This window comes from Muscardinus avellanarius (genome assembly GCF_963383645.1).
Source record: "Muscardinus avellanarius genome assembly, chromosome: 1".
Taxonomy (NCBI): domain Eukaryota; kingdom Metazoa; phylum Chordata; class Mammalia; order Rodentia; family Gliridae; genus Muscardinus; species Muscardinus avellanarius.
The window spans coordinates 37134193-37155223 of NC_137786.1; the positions used below are offsets into that span (position 1 = coordinate 37134193).

At 38.6% G+C, this 21031-nt stretch overlaps 1 protein-coding gene across 1 annotated transcript; it reads left to right on the forward strand.

Moving 5' to 3' along the window:
* Nucleotides 1–1172: 1172 nt before the first annotated feature.
* On the forward strand, nucleotides 1173–14326 carry FBXO4 (F-box protein 4; the record flags this gene model as incomplete). The annotated part of the gene is made up of 7 exons (XM_080719737.1): nucleotides 1173–1345; nucleotides 1966–2201; nucleotides 5017–5237; nucleotides 8549–8624; nucleotides 8735–8910; nucleotides 12603–12778; nucleotides 14237–14326. The coding sequence occupies exons 1-7, from the start codon at nucleotides 1181–1183 to the stop codon at nucleotides 14324–14326; spliced, it is 1140 nt and encodes a 379-aa protein (XP_080575863.1). The 5' UTR covers nucleotides 1173–1180.
* Nucleotides 14327–21031: the final 6705 nt, after the last annotated feature.

Consider the following 21031-nt stretch of genomic DNA (forward strand, 5'->3'; position numbering starts at 1 on the left):
AGATTCTCCTCCTATCCTCCTATCAGATCCTCCTCCTATCGCAGGCTCTCAAATGCTGGGATTACATTTGGCGTGCCCTATCACACCAGCTAAGAATGGAATTTTTAAAACCACTAGATTATTTTTATTTTTATGTTTGCATGTGTTTGTTTTTTTTTTTTTTCTTTTTACGGGTCTGGGGAAGGAACCCAGGGGCATTCGACCTCCAAGCTACACCCCCTGCCCTATTTTTTATTCTTTATTTTGAACCCGGGTCTCACTGAGTTGCAGAGGGGCCTCACTAAGTAGCTGAGGCTGTCCTTGAACCAAGATCCTCTGGGTCTCAGCCTCCGGAAAGCTGGGATTACAGGTGTGAGCCACCATGCCTGGCTTCTTTTTGCATGTTTTAACAGAGCTTTTTACTGAATAATCCCAGAGCTCTTAAATTATACATTTAATGTATCATTAAATTGAAATACGATTTTAAGGAACTGATTTAGTTTTGGACCAGTGTTTTTGGGTTTAGATTATGTGAGGTAATTTATTTGAAAATGAACGATACATAGTACTGAATAAGTATGTGTGTTCCCTACCTATAGAAACTAAACCCAGTTCTTAGATTACCTTGCATTGTGGTCTGTCTCTGATATATTTTCTTAAAGCCCTTTTAAAGTAAAATTGAAGTGAATAAAACAGGCATTAATTCCGAGAGAGGAAAAGTTCCCTAGTGAGATTTAACAATAAATGTGTGTTTTCTTGTGGAAGAGTTACATAAACTTTTATGGCCACATAATATGTTTGTCTAATTGTAGGTGGACACAGCAAAATGGGGAGCTCTTTTCTATAGGTTTCAGATATTATTGTATTCTTAGCATTCGGGTTGGTGGAAGAGAGATCAGCTGGTTTTAGTGATAAACTTCCAAAGTTTTACTTAGTACATGGATTTTAGGTCATATCCAGAGGTTGAAAGTAGGGTGGCTATTAAAAGGACCAAACCCAATCTAGTGTCAATTTTTTTTTCGTTTGTTGCTAATCTGCAAAGGAAAAGACGGTATACTGGTGATTAAAAAATGAAAACTCGGAACAAAACCAATAAAATCCGCCCTCCCCCTGCCCCGCCCGGAGCGAGGAAGAAGCGGCTGGTCACTTAGCAACCGGGCGGGCAGAGTCCGCGCTGGCTAACCCGCTCCGCGCCGCGGCCATGGCTGGGAGCCCCTCGCCGCCGCCCAGCGACTGGAGCCGCCTGGAGGCCGCGCTTCGCAGCGGCTGGAGGAGCTTCTGGCAGTCGGTGGGCAAGGAGAGGGCGGCGCGGCCCCCACCCCGCGAGGAGGCGGGCGAGGAGGCCTGCGCGCTGACGCGGCTGCCGGTGAGCGCGGGCCTGCGCCAGCCCGGGTCCATCGCGGGGCCCCTCCCCCAGCCCGGGTCCATCGCGGGGCCCCTCCCCCAGCCCGGGTCCATCGCGGGGCCGCTCTCCCAGCCCAGGGCCAGCGTGGACCCCTCCCCTAGCCCTGGGCCAGCAGGGTCCCTCCCCCAGCCCAGGGCCAAGGTCAAGGGACCTCCTACCCCAGCCCAGGTCCAAAGTCTTGGGACCCCCTCCCCCAGCCCAGGGCCAAGGTCTTGGGACCCCCCCCTCCCAACATCCAAGGTCAAGGGACTCTTCCTTCAGCCCAGGTCCAAGGTCGCGGAACCTCCCTACCCCCACCGCAGGCCTGCTGTCCCCCACCCCAGGCACCTGGGACTCCTGTGTCCTGATCTTCCAACTAGGGATATAAGAGCATTCCCGACTTGCAGGGTTATCTTGAGAAAACATTTTTTATTTTGAAACAGTCTCTCATTAGGTGGCAGAAGGCCTCCCCAAGTTGCAGAGGCCGGCCTTGAACCTGCAAGATCCTCCTACCTCAGCCTCTGGAGTCCTGGGATTACAGGGGTGTGCCAGTGTCTATAGCTTCATTCCTTTTTCTGATCTGGTGCTTTCTTCTGTTTCAGATTGATGTACAGCTATATATTTTGTCATTCCTTTCGCCCCATGATCTATGTCAGTTGGGAAGTACAAGTCATTATTGGAATGAAACTGTACGAGACCCAATTCTGTGGAGATATTTTCTGTTGCGGGATCTTCCATCTTGGTCTTCTGTTGATTGGAAGTCCCTTCCGGACTTTGAAATCTTAAAAAAACCTATATCTGAGGTCACTGAAGGTTCCTTGTTTGATTACATGACAGTGTAAGTATCTAGCTTTAAGAATTAAAAAGGATATGCTAAATGTTACTTCCAATACTCCACATTAATCCAGCACCTGCCTCTAATTTAGTGAATGAAATTTGGATCTAAGTGTCCTATTTCAAAAGTTGGGGGTTGAGTTAATTTACTTCTTCTATAAACAGGTTCAGCTTTAACATTTTTAAATTTCCCTCTGGTACCTAACCAGTATGTAGTACAGATGTGTGTTAGGCAGATTCCTGTTACAGTAGTAGTAGTAGTAGTAATAATAATAATAATAATAATGATGATGATGATGATGATGATGATGGTGACAGAAACCTAACTTCCTTCCACTTGTTGGCATCTCCCAATGGTGCCACAGGCTGGTAAGCAAGCCTTTAGCATAGAGTCTTTGGGAAATCCTTTACTTCTAAACTATAACAAACACTTCTTAAAATTCTTATTATCTTTACAACACTTTCATTTTGTTAAGTGATAAGTAAGTTTCCGTATTCAGAAAAGGAATGTCCAGAGGTCAGTAAGCAGTTCTTTGGAAGGGAAGAAAACTATTCTCAAGACTCTGGGAGATAAAATTTTCTTACCCAAAAGCAGTCACATTTTTTAGTGCTCTGCATGTGAGGGAATGTTATTGAGCAAATGCAGTGTATTTAATTCTCTGGGCAATGCTTTATCTCTATTTACTCTTCAGTCCTCATATAGCATGAAGAAATAGAACTGAGGGTCACAGAGCTTATATGATTTGCCAGAGGCCACAGAACAGAGATTATATGTATAGGAGGGACTGTTAAGACTGGAACTCGGAATGTAAGGCATTGCAAAAGAGATTTAAAGAATATTTATGTTTTAGGTAAGGATTTTTTGGCATACTGGATTCAGTAGATATGTAGAGGGCTTTTTTTTTCTTTTCTTTTCTTTCCTTTTCTTTCTTTTTTTAAATTTGTGGTGTTGGAGATGGAATCCAGGGCCTTGTTGATGCCAGGTAAGCACTCAACCACTGAGTTATATTCACCAGCCCTCATATGTAGGATTTCCTTCCGAAATTTTGCATAAATGTATTCAGAGTCTATCCTTATTCCAATCCAGATACCACTCTGTCAGGTCTTGTGAGGCCACTTGATGAAAATGTACATAATTTGAGCCAGGTGTGGTGGCGCGAGCTTGTAATCCCTGCGCTTGGGAGGCTGAGACCAGAGGATCACACAAGTTCAAAGCCAGCCTCAGCTACTGTGTGAGGCTCTCAGCAACTTAATGAGACCCTGTTTTCAAATAAAATATAAAATCGGTCTGGGAGTATTGCTCAGAGGTATAAAGCCTTTGGGTTCTACCCCCCAGTACCACCAAAAAAAAAAAAAAACTACATAATTTGTTATATATAATCTCAACAAGTGCCACTTGATTCCGCACTTGCTGCACAATACTTCTTTGATAGCCCATAGCTAACTGTAGCATCAGGTTTATCTGACGATATAGAATAGTATTTTCCCCAGAGAATAGTAATAACCCTAGTAACTTCCATTTGTGATTTCTAATTCTTACAGCCCTGGGATAATGTTATTGCCCAACAATGCAGAAGAAGAAACTGGAGTGGCTGATAAAACTAGTTGAAAGTAGTAAGGCTGGCCACATCTGCCTGGCTTCAAAGCTAGGGTTTTGCTTCTTTTCTTTGTGAATTACAAAGGTTCTTAATGAAAACACTTTTGTTAGTGATTGTTTAAGGAGCTTGATTTATTTAAAGGGAATGTTACAAAGTTAGTCAACTTTCTGTTGCTGTGAAAAAATACCTAAGATAGTTACCTGGTTATGACTGGGAAGGAAGGAGAGCCAGGAAGAGGAGTGCATCTCAGAGTTTCTAGATTATGCCCCTCCCACCCCCAGGGCCTAGCTTCCTTCTCCTAGGCCCCACTTCCTGAAGGTTACATCACCTTCCAGTAGCACCACAGACTGGTGACTAAGCCTTAACACATGGGCCTTTGGGGAACACTTCAGATTCAAAGGGCTTTATGTTTTATTTTTATTTGAGTAACTGTTTTAACTTTTGATAAAATGTAAAATTGTTAGTATAAAAGTTTATATGTATTGAAAGAAACTGGTTTCTTTCACATGGCTTAGTTTGCTGAATTTTCTGAAAGGAACATTTGAGGCTCCCTCTATATTTAGCACTCGCTGAATTATTATATTTGCTGTTAATAGGAGCATTTGATTATATTTGTGGTCTTAAAGGTTTTAAAACTTCTTGGTACATTTTGCTAACTATCAGTGTAGCTTATTACTATTGTAAGTTTTCTCAATCTTAGCACCATTGTTATTTTGGACCAGTTATTGGGGGGGGGGTCCTTTGCATTGTAAGATGTTTAACAGTGTCCCTGGCCTCTACTAGATGCTACAGCACAGCCCACTCCTCCCCAGTTGTGAAAACAGAAATGTTCAGACATTGCCAAATATTCCTTTGAGAGGGGAATAAAATCTCAGGTTGAAAGCTGATAACTCTGTGTAGTGAATTTGAACACACAAATAAGTGTTAGACTAAATGTACCATGAGTGAATATAAATGAAAGATCAAAATAAACAAACACTTTATGGGGAAGCATTCTTCAGCATCTGGGCTGCCCTACTCCCATAGCACCCTGTGATTTTCTTTCTCATGGCCTTCTACATGAGTATTATAATTCTGTCTATCCTCCAGTGTCCTCCTGGATGATTGGGGCTATAGAAGCTCTGTTCCCGTGTTTCAGCAGTTAATAAGATATATCTTCTTGAGTTAACAACTGGCTAAATGTATTCTGTGTTCATTTCTAATTGTTATAATTTTGTGCAGTTATAAAACGTGCTGTCCATCTACAAGAAGAGCCTTGAAATCCAGCCGTCCTATGTATGGAGCTGTCACCTCTTTTTTACACTCTTTAATCATTCAGAATGAGCCACGATTTGCTATGTTTGGACCAGGTTTGGAAGAGCTGAATACATCTTTGGTGTTGAAATTGATGTCTTCTGAAGAACTTTGCCCAACTGCTGGTTTGCCTCACAGGCAGATTGATGGTAATTTTCATGTCACAGTATATAGTAATTCAACACTCTGAGCATGACACTAGTGTTAAAGAGAAAGAAATTTGTTTTTAATCAGTTCTTTGTAGTAATGAAATATAATAATTTGATGGGTTGCCCTCCTCTTAAGTCTCACTGGACCAAAACAACTAATTTGATTATTTTAAAAAGTAAGTTTTCTTTTTTTTCTCAAATTTGTGCAATCCCGAATTTAAGATCTTATGAAAGCAAATTATATGTTGTCAGGATTTTATATTCAAACAGTAGATATTGCATTTACCATATCTTAAGAGAAAGTTATCAGCTAAAAGCATTCAGCATATTTGCAAAGTATTTTGATATATACTGGGATTTTATATACAAAGAGCTAAATCATTACCTTATTCTCTATGAAAACAAAGTATATAGTTATTTGGCAAGACAGGATATGTAATAAACAAACACCATAATTTAGCTTATGCTTTACTGATTCATTTACTGACAGCACATATTAAGATACTAGAGATGAAGAGATTTAGAACAATGTCAAAAACCTCTGCCTCCCATCCAGATAGAGACTGATATAACTGAGGACATAAGCAAATATGCAGATGATTAGAATATGATGTAGTAAGTTTCTGGGTAGAAGCTCGACATTGAATAGGATGTTTCACATGAGTCATTTGGATTATGGGTGCTGTAAAAGTACTGTTGGTAGAGAGGGACTCCATTTCTAAAAGCCCAAACCTCAGGATATGCAGGATAATTTCAAAGGAGAACTGTATCTAAAAAGAGGTGGAGCTAGGTGAAAAGACACTAATATGTCCTTGCAGAAGCATTTGGGGTTATTGAAGAATTTCAAATAGAGTATCAAAGTGACCAAGATTTCATTTTAAAAAGATGATTTTTTTTTGCTCCTGAATGAAGACTGGATTAGAAAGGGCTAAAGATGAGGAGACCCATTAAGAACCTACCATAGAATTATAAAAATATTCAGAGGATCTGAACTAAGTCAGTATTCATTATAATGGAAAGAAGAGAATGAATGCTAAGGATATAGAAATGACAGAATGAATGTGTTTTAGTAGAAATAAGAAGGCAAAGTATGTCACTTGGGTTTCATGTTGAATGATAAAGCCATCTGCAGGGTAAAGAATCATCAGAGGAATAAGAAAATTAGGTGGATAGTAGGGGTGGAATCCACACAGGACACGATAACTCCTGTGGAAGATCCAAGAGGAGATGTACTCTATAAGCAATTCACTTGAATAGAAGCTCCATGAAGGCAGGAATCTTGTCATCTTCATTTTTAGTTGTATTGATGGTGCCAGGAACAAAATATATATGGAGTGCCTGACATCCAAGAGTCCTGACACTGTATGTGTGTGGCCTAGAATGATAACATGATAGGGCACAGCACAACTTATTTAAACAGGTATATTGGTAATAATGAAGGGACTCAAGGTATGAAAGATGAGTTGTCTTTCGTGAGCTAAGGAGGGGCCAGACTACATTAAGGTTTCTGTTTGAAGAGCAATGGGTTTATAGAGAAGAGACAGAATTAATTGTGTATTATTAAGCAACCTCTCTGGCTCCTGTCAGAAGAAAGGGTAATTGGAGGCAAGAATATATAGGAGACTGGTTAGAAGCGATTGCAAAAGTCCAGATGAGAAATGAGGAAATTTTAGACTCAAGAGTTAGAACATGACTGGAAAGATTGTCATTTATATAGCAAGAAGAAGAGGTTGATGCATAGAATCCAAGAAGGATCTTTCCAGGAAGCAAGAGGAGAATCAGCCACCAAATATGTTAACATAGGCAGAAGAGGAAAGAGCTTAAGAAGGACAGATAACAGATATGGAACCAATAGTAAGATATAAAGTAGTAAGAAGCAGATAGTTAGCACCTGTTACTTACCTGTCACTCTACCAAGAGTTTTACATATGGGACCTCAGTTATCCTCAAAGTAACCCTAAGAAGTATGTGTTATTTCCACATTTTCATGTCAAAATGGAGGCTCACACATATGTAGCTATATGTGACAAATTGAGGATTCTAATCCAAGCCTGTCTTAACTTCCAAGGTTTTCAGTGTTTGCTCAGTTTTCTAAGGTACCTCTAATGACTTCCCGTGCATTTATTATTTATTTATTTATTTATTTATTTATTTATTTATTTTTGTACTGATAGTGTAGCTACCTCTGGGCTACACTCCCAGACCTATTTTATATTTTATTTGGAAACAGGGCATCACTAAGTTGCTGAGAGCCTCACTAAGTAAGTAGCTGAGGCTGGTTTCGAACTTGCACGATCCTCCTATCTCAGCCTCCCAATTACTGGGATTACAAGCATGTGCCACCATGCCCGGCTCTCCCCTTGCATTTAAAAACCACTTCCATAGAGTGAAAAGAAGACTTCACTAAATGTGTTCAAGGATTGTAAAACTGCTGGGAAACATAATTGTAATCCCAGCATTTGGAAGGCTGAGACAAGAGGATTGCAGTTCAAAGACAGCCTCAGCTACTACTTAGGCCCTTTGCAACTCAGTGAGACCCTGTTTCAAAATAAAGAGTAAAAAAATAGGCCTAGGGGTGTAGTTCAGAGGTAGAATGCCCCTGTGTTTCATCCCCAATACTGCAAAAAAAAAATTGGGGGGATAAACAGTAGGAACTGCTATGATGGAACTGCTACTGTAAAACAATAAAATTGCTGATGTTGGTGATGCCGTAAAAAGACTGTGATGACCCTAGCAGTTCTTTGTTCTACCAATAATTTTATTGTCATATGAATGAAAGTTACAGAAACCAAATGTGTGCATGTTGGTGTGTGTGGTACTGGGGTGTTCAAACACCCAGGGGTGTTTGAAACAGTGTCTTGATAAATTACCAAAGCTGGCATCAATCTTGCTATCCTCCTTTCTTATCCTCCCAAATAAAAATAGGATTACAGACATGCACCAGTGTGCCCAGCTGAAAGTGGCATACATCATTTTTTCCTTCAACATACATATTGTTTTTTTGTTTTTTTGTTTTTTGCTTTGTACAGGGAGTTGAACCAGGAGAATTCTACCTCTGAGCTATACTCTGAGTCATTTTTAATTTTTTAATTTTTAATTTTGAAATGGGATCTTGTTAAGTTACCATACACTGGCTTCAAATCTGTCATCCTCGTGTCTCAGACTTCCAGTTTCTGGGATCGTAAGCATGTGCCACTGTGCTCATCTGCCAAAGTTGTTGTTATTGTTTTTCCCTTCTTGATTTTATTGTGTTATTTTTTTGTCAGTCTAATCATTTATGGTCTTCTTTAATGACTTATTTTTTCCTATAGGTATTGGATCCGGAGTCAGTTTTCAGTTGAACAACCAACATAAATTCAACATCCTCATATTATATTCAACTACCAGGTAAGGCTGCCTACTTGGTGGTCTACCTTAAATATCAGGAATGGAAAAATTTAAGGGGATGCAACCGGATTAGTGTCTTTTTTATGATCCACATATACACTTTCTCATAGAAAGGAAAGGGACAGAGCAAGAGAGGAGCATACAAGTGCAGTTAACAAGATGTTCAGCCTACAGAGTGAAGGGGATGACCAGCAGGGAAGCCGCTACAGTGTCATTCCCCAAATCCAGAAAGTGTGTGAAGTTGTAGATGGTTTCATCTATGTTGCAAATGCTGAAGCTCATAAAAGTAAGTATTCTTATATTTTCTTTTTTAAAAGTACTACTGCATTATTCTTTGAAAAAAACAAATGAGAAAATACCTTTTTAGTATTTTCTGTATCCTCTTGAGAATATGATAGTTAATTTTATCATTATGATTTTCTGACAATTACTGTTAATAGTGGGCTCTCAAACCTTGATCACCTGAGGAGCTTGTTAAAACATGTAGCTGCCTGATTTGGTCTATGTCCTGGGCATCTATTTTTTGTTTGTTGTTGTTTCAGTGGTACTGGGGATTGAACCCAGGGATATGATACCTCTGAACTATACCCCCAACCCTACTTTATTTTTTATTTTGAAACAGGGGCTCACTAAGTTGTGGAGGGGCTCACTAAGTTCCTGAGGCTGACCACAAACCTGCGTTTAGCCTCCCAAGTACTGGAATTACAGGTGTGCACCACCACATCCAGACATGGGCATCTGTTTTTTTTTTTATAAGCACCCAGGGAATTCTGATGCATACCAAAGTTTAATATTATAGCTATATAATATGTATATGTTGATATTATAGGTATGTATATATATTGTTGTTGTTGCTTGCTTCTACATTTTTTATTACTGATGTTTTTCTGCCTCTAACTCTATTCAAACAATTTATTCAGATAACTATAAAAAATTTTATCCTTGTTTCTACCCAAATAGTAGAGAAGTGTTGACTAGGGTGTTACTTAATTAAGCAGAATTGTTAGTTAAGCCCATGATTTGATAACACTCTCCATAAATTCTGAATAATTGCCACTGAAAATTCTATTTGGGCATGGAATTAAAATATCATTGGGCCATTAGCCTGTGTTATGATTTTTCCACAATTTTTATGGGTAAGATGTAATATAAAAATATAATTAATATTTATTATGTATATTGTTATTATATTAAAACTATTATATATATATATATATAGTGATTAGGTGCTACTGGAAATGAGTATATCCTCCTGTTTTTATTTTCTTTTCTCATATAAACTCAAAGATATCTGACCCCAAGCATGGGATCATAAATCCTCCTGCCTCTTGGTTCCAGACAAGGTTGACTGCTCCTGCAGAGAAGGGTAGAAGCAAAAGCTCCCTGCCCCTGGGGAGGGTAGTAATCCCACTTGTAAAAAGGAGTCTACACTGGTACAAAGTACGTTTGTTGATTCTGGGGTCAGGGCAGGACAGTTGCAATAAAGACCTTTCTACTAATCCAGTGCAGGACTCACTGGTCACACTGGATCACTGAGAAAGCTTTCCCCACTGAGGCTCAGGTGCCTGGGTCTACAAGAGACAGGCGAGGACAAGAAAACTAGAAATCTCCATCTCCCTATCAAGGAACAGACCATAGCAGATTACTGCAGGGGTCGAAGGAAGGGTGTGGAGAAGCTTTCTCTTTCCCTCTCTCCCTAGTAACATAGGTATGAAGATCTGAAAGCTGAGAGGAAAGCAAAAACTCTGAGAAAGAATCTGGCACTCATGCTCTCTCCCTCAGAATAGAGCAGCAGCAGCCCACCAATAAAAGAATGTAAAGTTTCTATATTGGAGTTAGCTATAGCAGCGAAAGCCAAATTTGCATAATGACTGGCTGGCTTGACTCAAATCACTGTATCAGTGGCTTAACAGAAGAAGAAATATGTTTGTTTCTGGGAGTAAATCTTTTTTACCTCAGTTTTCCACTCTTCTACATATTACATCTAACAGTTCTAAGACAAAAAATAAAACCAAAGGCAGGTGTGGTAGCATAACCTGAAGTTCCAGGTACTTAAGAGGCTAATATGGGAGGATTGCTTGAGGAGTTGGAGACTAGCCCGGGCAATATAGTGATTCCCCTTCTTAAAAGAAAAAACTATAAATGAAGTGACAGATTATTAGGAGATAAGGTAGGTAGTTAAGCCAGACCCAGATTTGGTCTGTGTGTTGGTACTTTGAGAAAAGGACATTAAAATAATTATGATTAGTGTGTTAAAAGTCTAATGAAAAGTGTATAATATGTATAAACAGGTAGGACTTTTCAGCAGAAAGATGTTATTTTGAAAAAGTAAAATGAAAATTTTATTTATTTATTTATTTATTTATTTATTTATTTTTGTGGTATTGGAGGGTAGAACCCAGGGGCTTTTCTACTTCCAAGCTATACTCTCAGACCTATTTTATACCTTATATGGAAACAGGGTCTCACTAAGTTGCTGAGAGCCTCACTCAGTAGCTGAGGCTGGCTTTGAACCTGTGTGATCCTCTTGTCTCAGCCTCCTAAGCACTGGGATTACAAGCGTGTGCCACCACATCCGGTTCTGTAAAATGAGAATTTTAGATGTGAAAAATGTAGCAACAGTTTCTTTCAGTAGGTTTATCAGTAAAGAAAAAAACTTAGTGAACTTGGAGATAGGTCACTCAAAATTATTCAAATTAAAGCATGAAGAGGAAAAATAAGGAATGGAACATGTAAGAGCTGGAGAACCTACCAAGTGATCTGATTCAGGGATCACAAACTTTTTTTTTTAAGGACCAGATAGTAAATCTTAGTCATGTGAACCATATAATTTTTCTCATTTATTCAGCTCTTCTGTGGCACTGTGAAGGTAACCATTGGCAACATTTAAATGAATAGGCATGGCTATTTCCAGAAATAATTAATTTACCAGAATAGATCCATAAAATGTAGTGTGCTAACCCCCTGTTTAACTCATGTGTAATAGGACTCTCAAAACTTGCAGGGATATAGAATAGGGAGAAAGAAATTTTTGAATAGGTAATTAACAAAATTATTTCAAAATACACGAAAGACAACAAACCAGACTGAAAATTTCAGAGACCTTCAGATTTGGTAAATACAATGGAAAATACATTTAGTTATATCATTTATTCAAACTACTGAAAACAAAAATAAAGACAACACCATGAAGGCAGCCAGACAAAAAATACATAGAGAGGAGCACTTCTTGACAGACTTGCTATAGGATAGAGATCAAGGAAGGGAAACTGCCTTATATCCAGTGTCTTATATCCAGCAAGATTTTTTTTGGAAATTATGACAAAATTAAGACTTTTTCAGAAAACAAAAGCTGAATGTGTTGACCTATTTGTGCTGCTATATAGCAATACCCAGAATGGGTAATTTATAAGAATTGGAACATATGTCTTAAGAGTTCTTGCTAAGTTTCTAGGACCATTGCTAAGTTGCTAAGGCTGGCCTTGAACCTTCAATCTTCTTGTTTCTGTTTCCCAGGTACTGGGGTTACAGGCATAATATACCACTGTGCCAGCTCATGTCTTACAGCCTAATCATGAAAGTGATTTGTAGTGTGTGTGTGTGTGTGTGTGTGTGTGTGTGTGTGTGTGTTACTGGAGATTGAACCCAGGGGCATTCTACCTCCAAGATACACCCCCAGCACTATTTTTTATTCTTTACTTTTTTTTTCTGAAACAAGGTCTCACTAGCTTTGGAGATTTCTGAATGGTATTATGATTTTCCCACAGCCCTCTGGCTTTACCAAAATTTCTGCCCTCAAAAGACTAAATCCAATTTCATAGCAAAACAATAGTGAACTCCAGCAGTAGAAGCAGTTTATTATGTTTGTATCCTGGTAATTTTTTTACCTTTATTTTCTTAATTTTAAATTTAAATTATTTATTTTCTAAATCCTTGCAAAAATGTAGACTAAGGTTTTTTTTTTCTGACGTTTCTTAGGACATGAATGGCAAGATGAATTTTCTCGTATCACAGCAATGACAGATCCAGCTTTTGGATCTTCAGGAAGACCGATGCTGGTTTTATCTTGTATTTCTCAAGCGGATATAGAAAGAATGCCTTGTTTTTATTTGGCCCACGAGCTGCGTCTTAGTCTTCTAAACCATCCATGGATGGTAAGGTTCTACTTTTCTGGTGACTGAAATCTTATTTTTCACTCTTATTTTCTATTTGATTTTTATGATCGTCAGCTTTCTGCTACTGAAACAAAATTCCTGAGAAAATCAATTTAAAAAGAGAAAGATTTATTTTAGCTCACAGTTTTGGTACTGGGGTTCCTGGAAGCCCTTCTACCTCCGGGCTACACTCCCAGACCTATTTTATACTTTTTTATTTTTGGAAACAGGGTCTCGTAAGCCAGCGAGGCTGGCTTCAAACCAGTGCGATCCTCCTATCTCCGCCTCCCAAGCGCGGGGATTACAAGCATGCGCCACCATGCCTGGCAATCATATCACCTTTTGTAATCCATGAATATAAAGGCTTTTTCCTTTTTTTGTGTGTCTTCTTCAATTTCTTACATCAGAATTTTGTAGTCTTTATGGTAGAGATCTCTTACTTTCTTGGTTCAATTTTTAGTTGTATAAAATGTTATTGATTTTTGTATATTGACTATATACTGCAACTTTACGAAATTTATTTATCAGTCTTATCATATTTTAGTGAAGTCTTTAGGTTTTTCTATATAGACACAATCATATCATCTAAAAATAGGAATAATGTCATTCTCCCTATTTGTGAGCCTTTTACTTGTATTTCTTGCCCAATTGCTCTATCTAAGCCTCTAGCACATATTTATTAGTAACTGCTGTGGAAAAAATTGTGTTTTTTTTCTTTTTTTAAAGTTTGGTAGAGCCGGATGTGGTGGTACACACTTGTAATCCCAGCAATTAGGAGGCTGAGACAGGAGAATCTAGTTTCTCGGCCAGCCTCAGCTACTTACTGAGGCACTCTGCAACTTAGTGAGACCCTGTTTCAAAATAAAGAATAAAAAAATAGGGCTGGGGGTGTAGCTCAGAGGTAGAATCCCCCTGGGTTCAATCCCTATCAAAACACACACACACACACACACACACACACACACACACACACACACACACACGAAAGTTTAGTAGAATTGAGTAGTGAAGCCATCTACCTTTACATGCCTTTGTTGGGATACATTTTGATAACTGATTCCCTATCACTGCTCATTATTGGTCTGTTTAGGTTTTCTTTATCTTCATAGTTAAATTTTACTTAGTTATATGTGCTTAGAAATTTATCCAGTTCTTCTAGGTTTTCAATTTGTTGTTCATAATAGTGTCTTAGGATCTTTTGTATTTTTGTGATATGTTATAATGTCTCCTTTTCCATCTCTCATTTTGTTTATTTGAGTCTTCTTTCTGGCTTTCTGTTTAAGAAAAGATACAAGATGAGATCATAGTTTTCTAAGTGCTCTAGAAGATAAACCCAAAGTTTATTGGGACCCCCCCCCTATTTCTTTTATTTTTAGTGTCTAGAAAAATGTCTCTTCTAAACAAAAGATTTTAGGGCTAAATTTCTTACCGACAACTTTCTCTCTTATCTGCTCATAGGTCCAGGATATAGAGGCCGAAACTCTAACTGGCTTTTTAAATGGCATCGAGTGGATTCTAGAAGAAGTAGAATCTAAGCCTGCAAGATGATCCTCCTTTCGGACCTTGGGAACTCAAACCATCTGAAGTTTGTTATTGAGGTCATAATGCGTATGTTTGCTCAGTCTACTAACTTTGTCCTGCCTTGTTATAGCTAGACAGCTACAACTGCTTTTGCTTTTTATATTTACTCTTTACCTTAATCAATTATAAGAAAGCATTGTAATTCCTAGTATTTAGCCCCACACTGAATCTTCTGAACCTTCATTTTTTGATAAAATTTATATTTTATGTCTTTTAAAAAATATTAAATTCTGAAAAAACAAGTTTGTGTATCACCCATTCTTTGTGATTTCTATTCTTTCTGGTACAAGGATTGCTCTAGAGGGAAATAGTAAATTTGCTAAGATTTCCATAATTTCAATATTTCATAACTAATTATTAGAAAGGAAGGTTTTTAAAAATCTGTTATAAGATACGCTTCTTAAAAATGATACTTTCAGGAGGAGAGAAAATGGCGACTGTGGGAAGCAGTTCATTTCAGTAGTTGTAACAAACAAAAACCAACTACTGAGAAGGCAGACAAGAAAAAACCAACTACTGAGAAGGCAGCCCCTTGACAAGAAAAAGCAAAGCAGCAAAGATACATACGAATGAAAACATAAAAAGGGACCATGGTGGAGTAAAACCCAAGAGTCAGAGAATGTGAGATTGATAGCAGAGAGCCCGAGTGTGTGACTGACCTGGTGTGGAAGCTGGCACCATCTCAGGCCACTGACCCAAACTGCGACTTTAGGCCCCGCAGCCCCAAGAAATCCTGGCAAGAAAACCAAGGACAGCAGCAGAAACTTTAACATTTAAGCAACCAGCATCCCGCTTTAGGGACGGAGGAAAAAATAAAAAAGATCCACAAGCTTGTGTACACACCGGAACTTGACACCTGCAGTTGTGCACTGTGCCCTCCAGAGACCTGGGCCTGCAGGACAGTGAGGTAACTGGGTGTCTCAGCAGACAATCACCCAGAGCAGCCTCAGGGACCCCGGCGGGCTAAGATCTGGTGGTCCACCATTGAGGTGGTCAGGTTATAAACTACAGAGACACAGAAAAGGCCCCTAGTGCCCAGGGTGCAATACCTGTCCAGCGTCATAGGGGATCGCTCTGAGATTACACTGGACACCCTCTGCCAGTGCAAATCGGGAGGTGCAGGCCCAGGGCTGGGAAGTACAGAGCCTAAGGCTGGAAAGTGCAGAGCCCTGCACTTACATGGAACCCACTTTACAGTGACACCTGCCACCCTGAGACCTGAGCACAAAGCAGTGAGAGGTGAGAGAGGGGCGAAAACACTCAAAAAGTGGTTCCAAAAACTGACAATAGGTTATGAGAGATACTGGAACATGCTCCAGAACCTACTACAGTGAATAGACATTAAACAGCTGAAAGTATCTCTGCAGCCGTCAAGTGGACCCTGTACGTGTAAATTTGCAGAATTTATTTCTTTTTTTTTCACTGTTTTTTTTTTTTTGGTTGGTTTTGTCATTGTATTGATATAGTTAATATTATTAGTGTAGTTTGTTGGTTGTTTTGTTATCTTCTGCCTGTTTAATTCCCTCCCCTATTCCTTTCACAAGCTTTCTCCCTCTTCTTTTATCTTAAAACGTTTTTTTCCCACGCCGGGCATGGTGGCGCACGCTTGAAATCCCTGCGCTTGGGAGGTAGAGACAGGAGGATCGTGCTGGTTCAGTGCCAGCCTCGCTGGCTTAGGAGACCCTGTTTCCAAATAAAAATATAAAATAGGTCTGGGAGTGTAGCCCAGAGAAGGGTTTCCAGGAACCCCAGTACAACTAAAAGGAAAAACAAAACTTTTTTTTCCCTTACTGTATTTCCTTGTTTTATATTCAAACTATTTCATATCTGCATACCTAAATACTCTATACTGACTGCAATAATATTACTATATGTTTACTATCTCTCATCTTAACCAAATACTATCTTATTATACTTAAACTCTTGATTATATCTGCTACTTGACCCTATTTCTGTACCCATCACCCCAGCTCCTCTCCCCTCACCTAACCCTCACCATTGAAAACAACACTACTTACTTGTGCAGAAACCTGCTATCACCTCTAAGTCCCTACGGCTAAGATTGGATCAGAAAGGTGATCTATAGGAAAGGACAACCAAAAAATAAAGATTAACTAACCTCAGCTGATAGAAATGCTCAACAGACAATACATCAGGTTTAAAAAATGCATAGGTCACTAACTATTTTGCCCATACCACTAAGCTAACTCTTTTTAAAGGTTGTGACATACAGAATACCTGACCTTAACACCTGAAACCCTTCAGCACTACCATGGCAACAAGTAGAAGGAACCCCAGAGTAACTTAATGTTGATGATTGAGTGGGGTGATAGTAGACACAGTATTCAGTGTTAATATCAAAAGGTGAGTGGCAGCTGAACCATCTCTCCCAATAATGATCTGGAACAGGACCTATCAACGACTCACAAACAAAGAGAAAGAAGATGCCAATACAACAAAAATACAAACCTGAGAATCCTGAAAATATGAGAACAAGGAGCAGTGCGGAAATAAGGGAAATCACAAATACTGACCTACAAGAAATGTAAGAAGGAAAATTCCAAATCTTGATCTTCAATATGATGAAAGGCCTCATAGTAAGTGCACAAGAAATGAAAGAGAAAATTGAGATGCTAAGAAAGAATCAGAAAGAGGCCTGGAATGAAATAAAAGAATAAAAAAATGAAATGAAGACAGCAATAGAAAGAAATTCTGAAAGATTAGATGAAATGGAAAACAAATGCTGGGCATGGTGGTACACTCTTGTAATCCCAGCATTTGGGAGGCAGAGAATGGAGGATCATGGTTCATGGACAGCCTCAGCTACTTAACAAGGCCATTTGCAACTCAGTAAGACCCTGTTTCAAAAAAATACAAAGACTAAAAATTAGGACTGGGGATGTAGCTCGGAGGTAGAATGCCCCTGGGCTCCCTTGGGAGGCAGAGACAGGAGGATCGCGCAGGTTCGAAGCCAGCCGTGCTGGCTTTAGAGACCCTGTTTCAAAAATATAAAATAGGTTTGGGAGTGTAGCCCAGAGGTAGAAGGGCTTCCAGGAACCCCAGTACCACCAAAAAACAAAACAAACAAACAAAACCCAAACCTCTTTTATCTTAAAACATATTTTAAGATATATCACTGATATAACAGTATAAAAAAGACATCACAACAACAGAAGCTAAACATCCAACAACTATGGGACACTATGAAACATCCTTATTTATGGATAAAATACATTGAAGAAGGGATAGAGGCACAGAACAACGGTATCTATAATCTCTACAGAGAAATAATTTCAGAGAATTTTCCAAACAGGGAAAGAGTCTTGGACATCCATGTACAGGAGACATGCAGAACACTATTAAGACAAGATCAAAGAAGGACCTTCCTATGCCATGTAATAAAATGATCAACATAGAGGCTAAGAAAAGAATCTTACAAGCAGTGAGAACAAAAGAATAGTTGAAATTCAAGGGCAAAACAATATAAATCACTCCAGACTTTTCAACCCAAGTTATGAATGTCAGGAGAGACTGGTAAAATGTAATCCAGACCCAGGAAGAAAACAACTTCTAACCCAAACTGCTATATCCAGCAAGGTTATTAATTAAAATTGATAGAGAAATAAAAATGTTTCAAGATAAGCAGAACTTTAAAATTCATGAATACTAAGCCAGCACTAGAGAAAATACTTAAATAAATAAATCTTAAAAAAAAGAAGCAAATTTCAGAACCAGAGAAGAGATGAATTCAATCAACAGGGCAATGAAGCACAGAAGAAATAACACTACATCAAACAGAATATAGAACACAAAATTAGAGGAAACAAAAATAATATCTAATAACACTGAATGTCAAAGGACTTAATTCAGCAATTAAAAGACATGGACTGGCAATGTGGATTAAGAAACATAATCCAAATATATGCTGCTTGCAAGAAACTCACTGTACAGCCAAAGATATTCATAGGTTAAAAGTGAAAGGATGGGAAAAGATATATCATGCCAATAGAGACTGAAAACAAGCAGGGGTAGCAACACTGATATTTAGTCAAACAGACTATGCTAGAACACATCAGAAAAGGCAAAGCAGGGCACTTTATATTTCTTTCTTCCTTTCTTTCTTTCTTTCTTTCTTTCTTTCTTTCTTTCTTTCTTTCTTCTTTCTTTGTGGGTCTGGGGATGGAACCCAGAGGCACTCTCAGCTATGAAGTTTTTTAAATTTTTTTTTTTAAAGTTCATAGCTAAGTACCACAAAAAAAGTTCATACCACAGTACCACACACACACACACACACACACACACACACACACACACACACACACACAGCAATGAAAGTGAAAGACCAAGTGACATTCAAAGAAAAACTAATAAGAATCATTCCAGACATTCCAAATCAAGTCATGAAAGCCTGGAGGGTCTGGAGCAACATATAAATGCTGTAAGAAAACAACTTTCAACCAAGACTATCCTACCCAGCAAAAATATCTCTTGAAATAAATAGAGAAATAAAAATCTTCCATGACAAACAGAAGCTAAAAGTATTTAGGTCTTTCAAACTAGCATTAGAGAAAATATTCAAAGAAATTAATTGCAAGAAAATTAATAAATGTAAGTAGCAGAGAAACAATGCTTTCTATCAAACAAGTAAGCAAAGAAGAACAAACACTCATCAAATAAAAGTTAAAATTCAATATGTTAGGAATTAAAAATTACCTCTCAATAATCATGCTGAATATAAACTGCCTCAACTTTCCAATAAAAAGTCATAACATGGCAAAATGGATAAAAAACTAGAATCAATCTATATGCTGCATACAAGAAACACATTTTATAAGTAAAGATATTCACAAACTAAAGATGAAAGGTTGGAGCAAGGTAATCCATGCTAATGGAATTTGAAGACAAGCAGGAAGAACAACTATGATACCAGCCAAATTAGACTTCAAGCCTAAGCTTATCAGACTAGAAAAAGAGGGTCATTTTTTACTGGTAAAAAGAACAATCCAGCAGGAGGATACAATGATAATTAACATTTATGTCCCAAACATAGTTACATCCACTTTCTTTTTTAAATTTTTTATTGGTGCATTGTAGTCATACATCTTAATGGAGTACATGATGGTAGAGGCATACATGCACATGTCACTCAATTAGCCCTCACCCAGTTCTCAACCCATTCCCTCCCCACTCCTTCCTTTTCGTTTGGCTTAGTGACTGACTTTGATATGTTTGTGAGTGTACATCTTGTACATTAGAAAATTTCCCTCTTCTCTCCTTCCATCACTCTCAGTTAGGACACCTTATTCAATCATCTATTGGTTCTTCTCTTTCATCTAGAGTTCCTCCTATGACCTATTTTCTCCCTAGCTTCCATATATTAGGGAAAACATTCAATTTTTTACTTTTTGTGACTGACATTTCACTTAGCAGTCAGGGGCTTCTTTGGGAAGTGTGGAGGGTTCTTGCATATTTTGCCTTTGGAGAAATCTTTAACATGAATTTTGGCTTTCACAACTAATTCTTACAATGTGTGAAGGCCCTCAATTTGCAAGATAATTCGAACCCTTTGCTTTTGCACAACTCTCCTGAAAATCATTAAGAAGCTTGTTTCCCCCATTCTCGTTGTGAATGTTCCCTTGTCATTGAACAGGATATTATTTTCCATAAATTCCAGTAACCTCAGTATGTTTTTCTTGGACTAGCAGCCCTGACTCTGAAGTAATGCCATTCTGAATTTGATCTTTGAGCCAAGGTCTCAGTGGTACATAATGCCCCAACAGGAGCTCAAATTTCTTTACTCTCACAACTCAGCAGACAAGTTGTTTTTACAAATCCTGTGGTGTGTTTGATCCTGTATTTCTTGTATATCATACACTAGGAGTATTCAAAATCTCTACCTCTCACTTCAGCCAGCCTCCTGCTCCATCTCAGCAGAGCCCATCTGAAGCAGATATGGGTAAGACAAATACTGGGCCACTCACTCAACATGCTTCAAGTAACACAAATGCCCTGAGACTTCATTTGGTCTCCTCAGGCCTCGCAGGACAGTCAGCTTAGCTGGCTCAGGGCTTCTCTGGACAGCAGCTGGAACTTCTGAGGCTTTCAAGTCTTTGCCAACTCCAAGTGCTCTCAAATGGTCCCCATCTGGTAGAATCAGCATCAGCTGGGCAGATGTAGAAAAGTTAAAATCTGTATGCTTTAAGTTCAAACAATGGTTTTATTGCAGACAGATTGAGAAATGATGTGAGATGACTCTAAACTATCAAAGTAGCACTTCTTTCTTTTGATAGAAGCTTCCCCGAACCCATCGAACTCTCCAAGAACTATGGGTCTTCCAAGCACGTGATTAGAAAAATCATGGGGATTTTTCTTGATTATCCTCTTCTGAGTCTTGCTAGCTGCTAATTCCTATTACCTTTTTAAAGTTGGTAGTTTAGCAATTTTAGTATATTATCAATTTAGTGGTTAGTATAATCCAGTGATTAGATAAACATCAGCATAATCTATTTGAGAATATTTTTGTCACCTCAAATACTGAAAAAAACTCACAAATTTTTACCTCATTTGTCAAAGGATATGATAATTAACAGAAGACTATTCTTTAATTCTGAACAATATGGCAGTGCTGTCCTTAGATTTCCAGAAGGTGGTACTATTGCTACATGCAGGGAG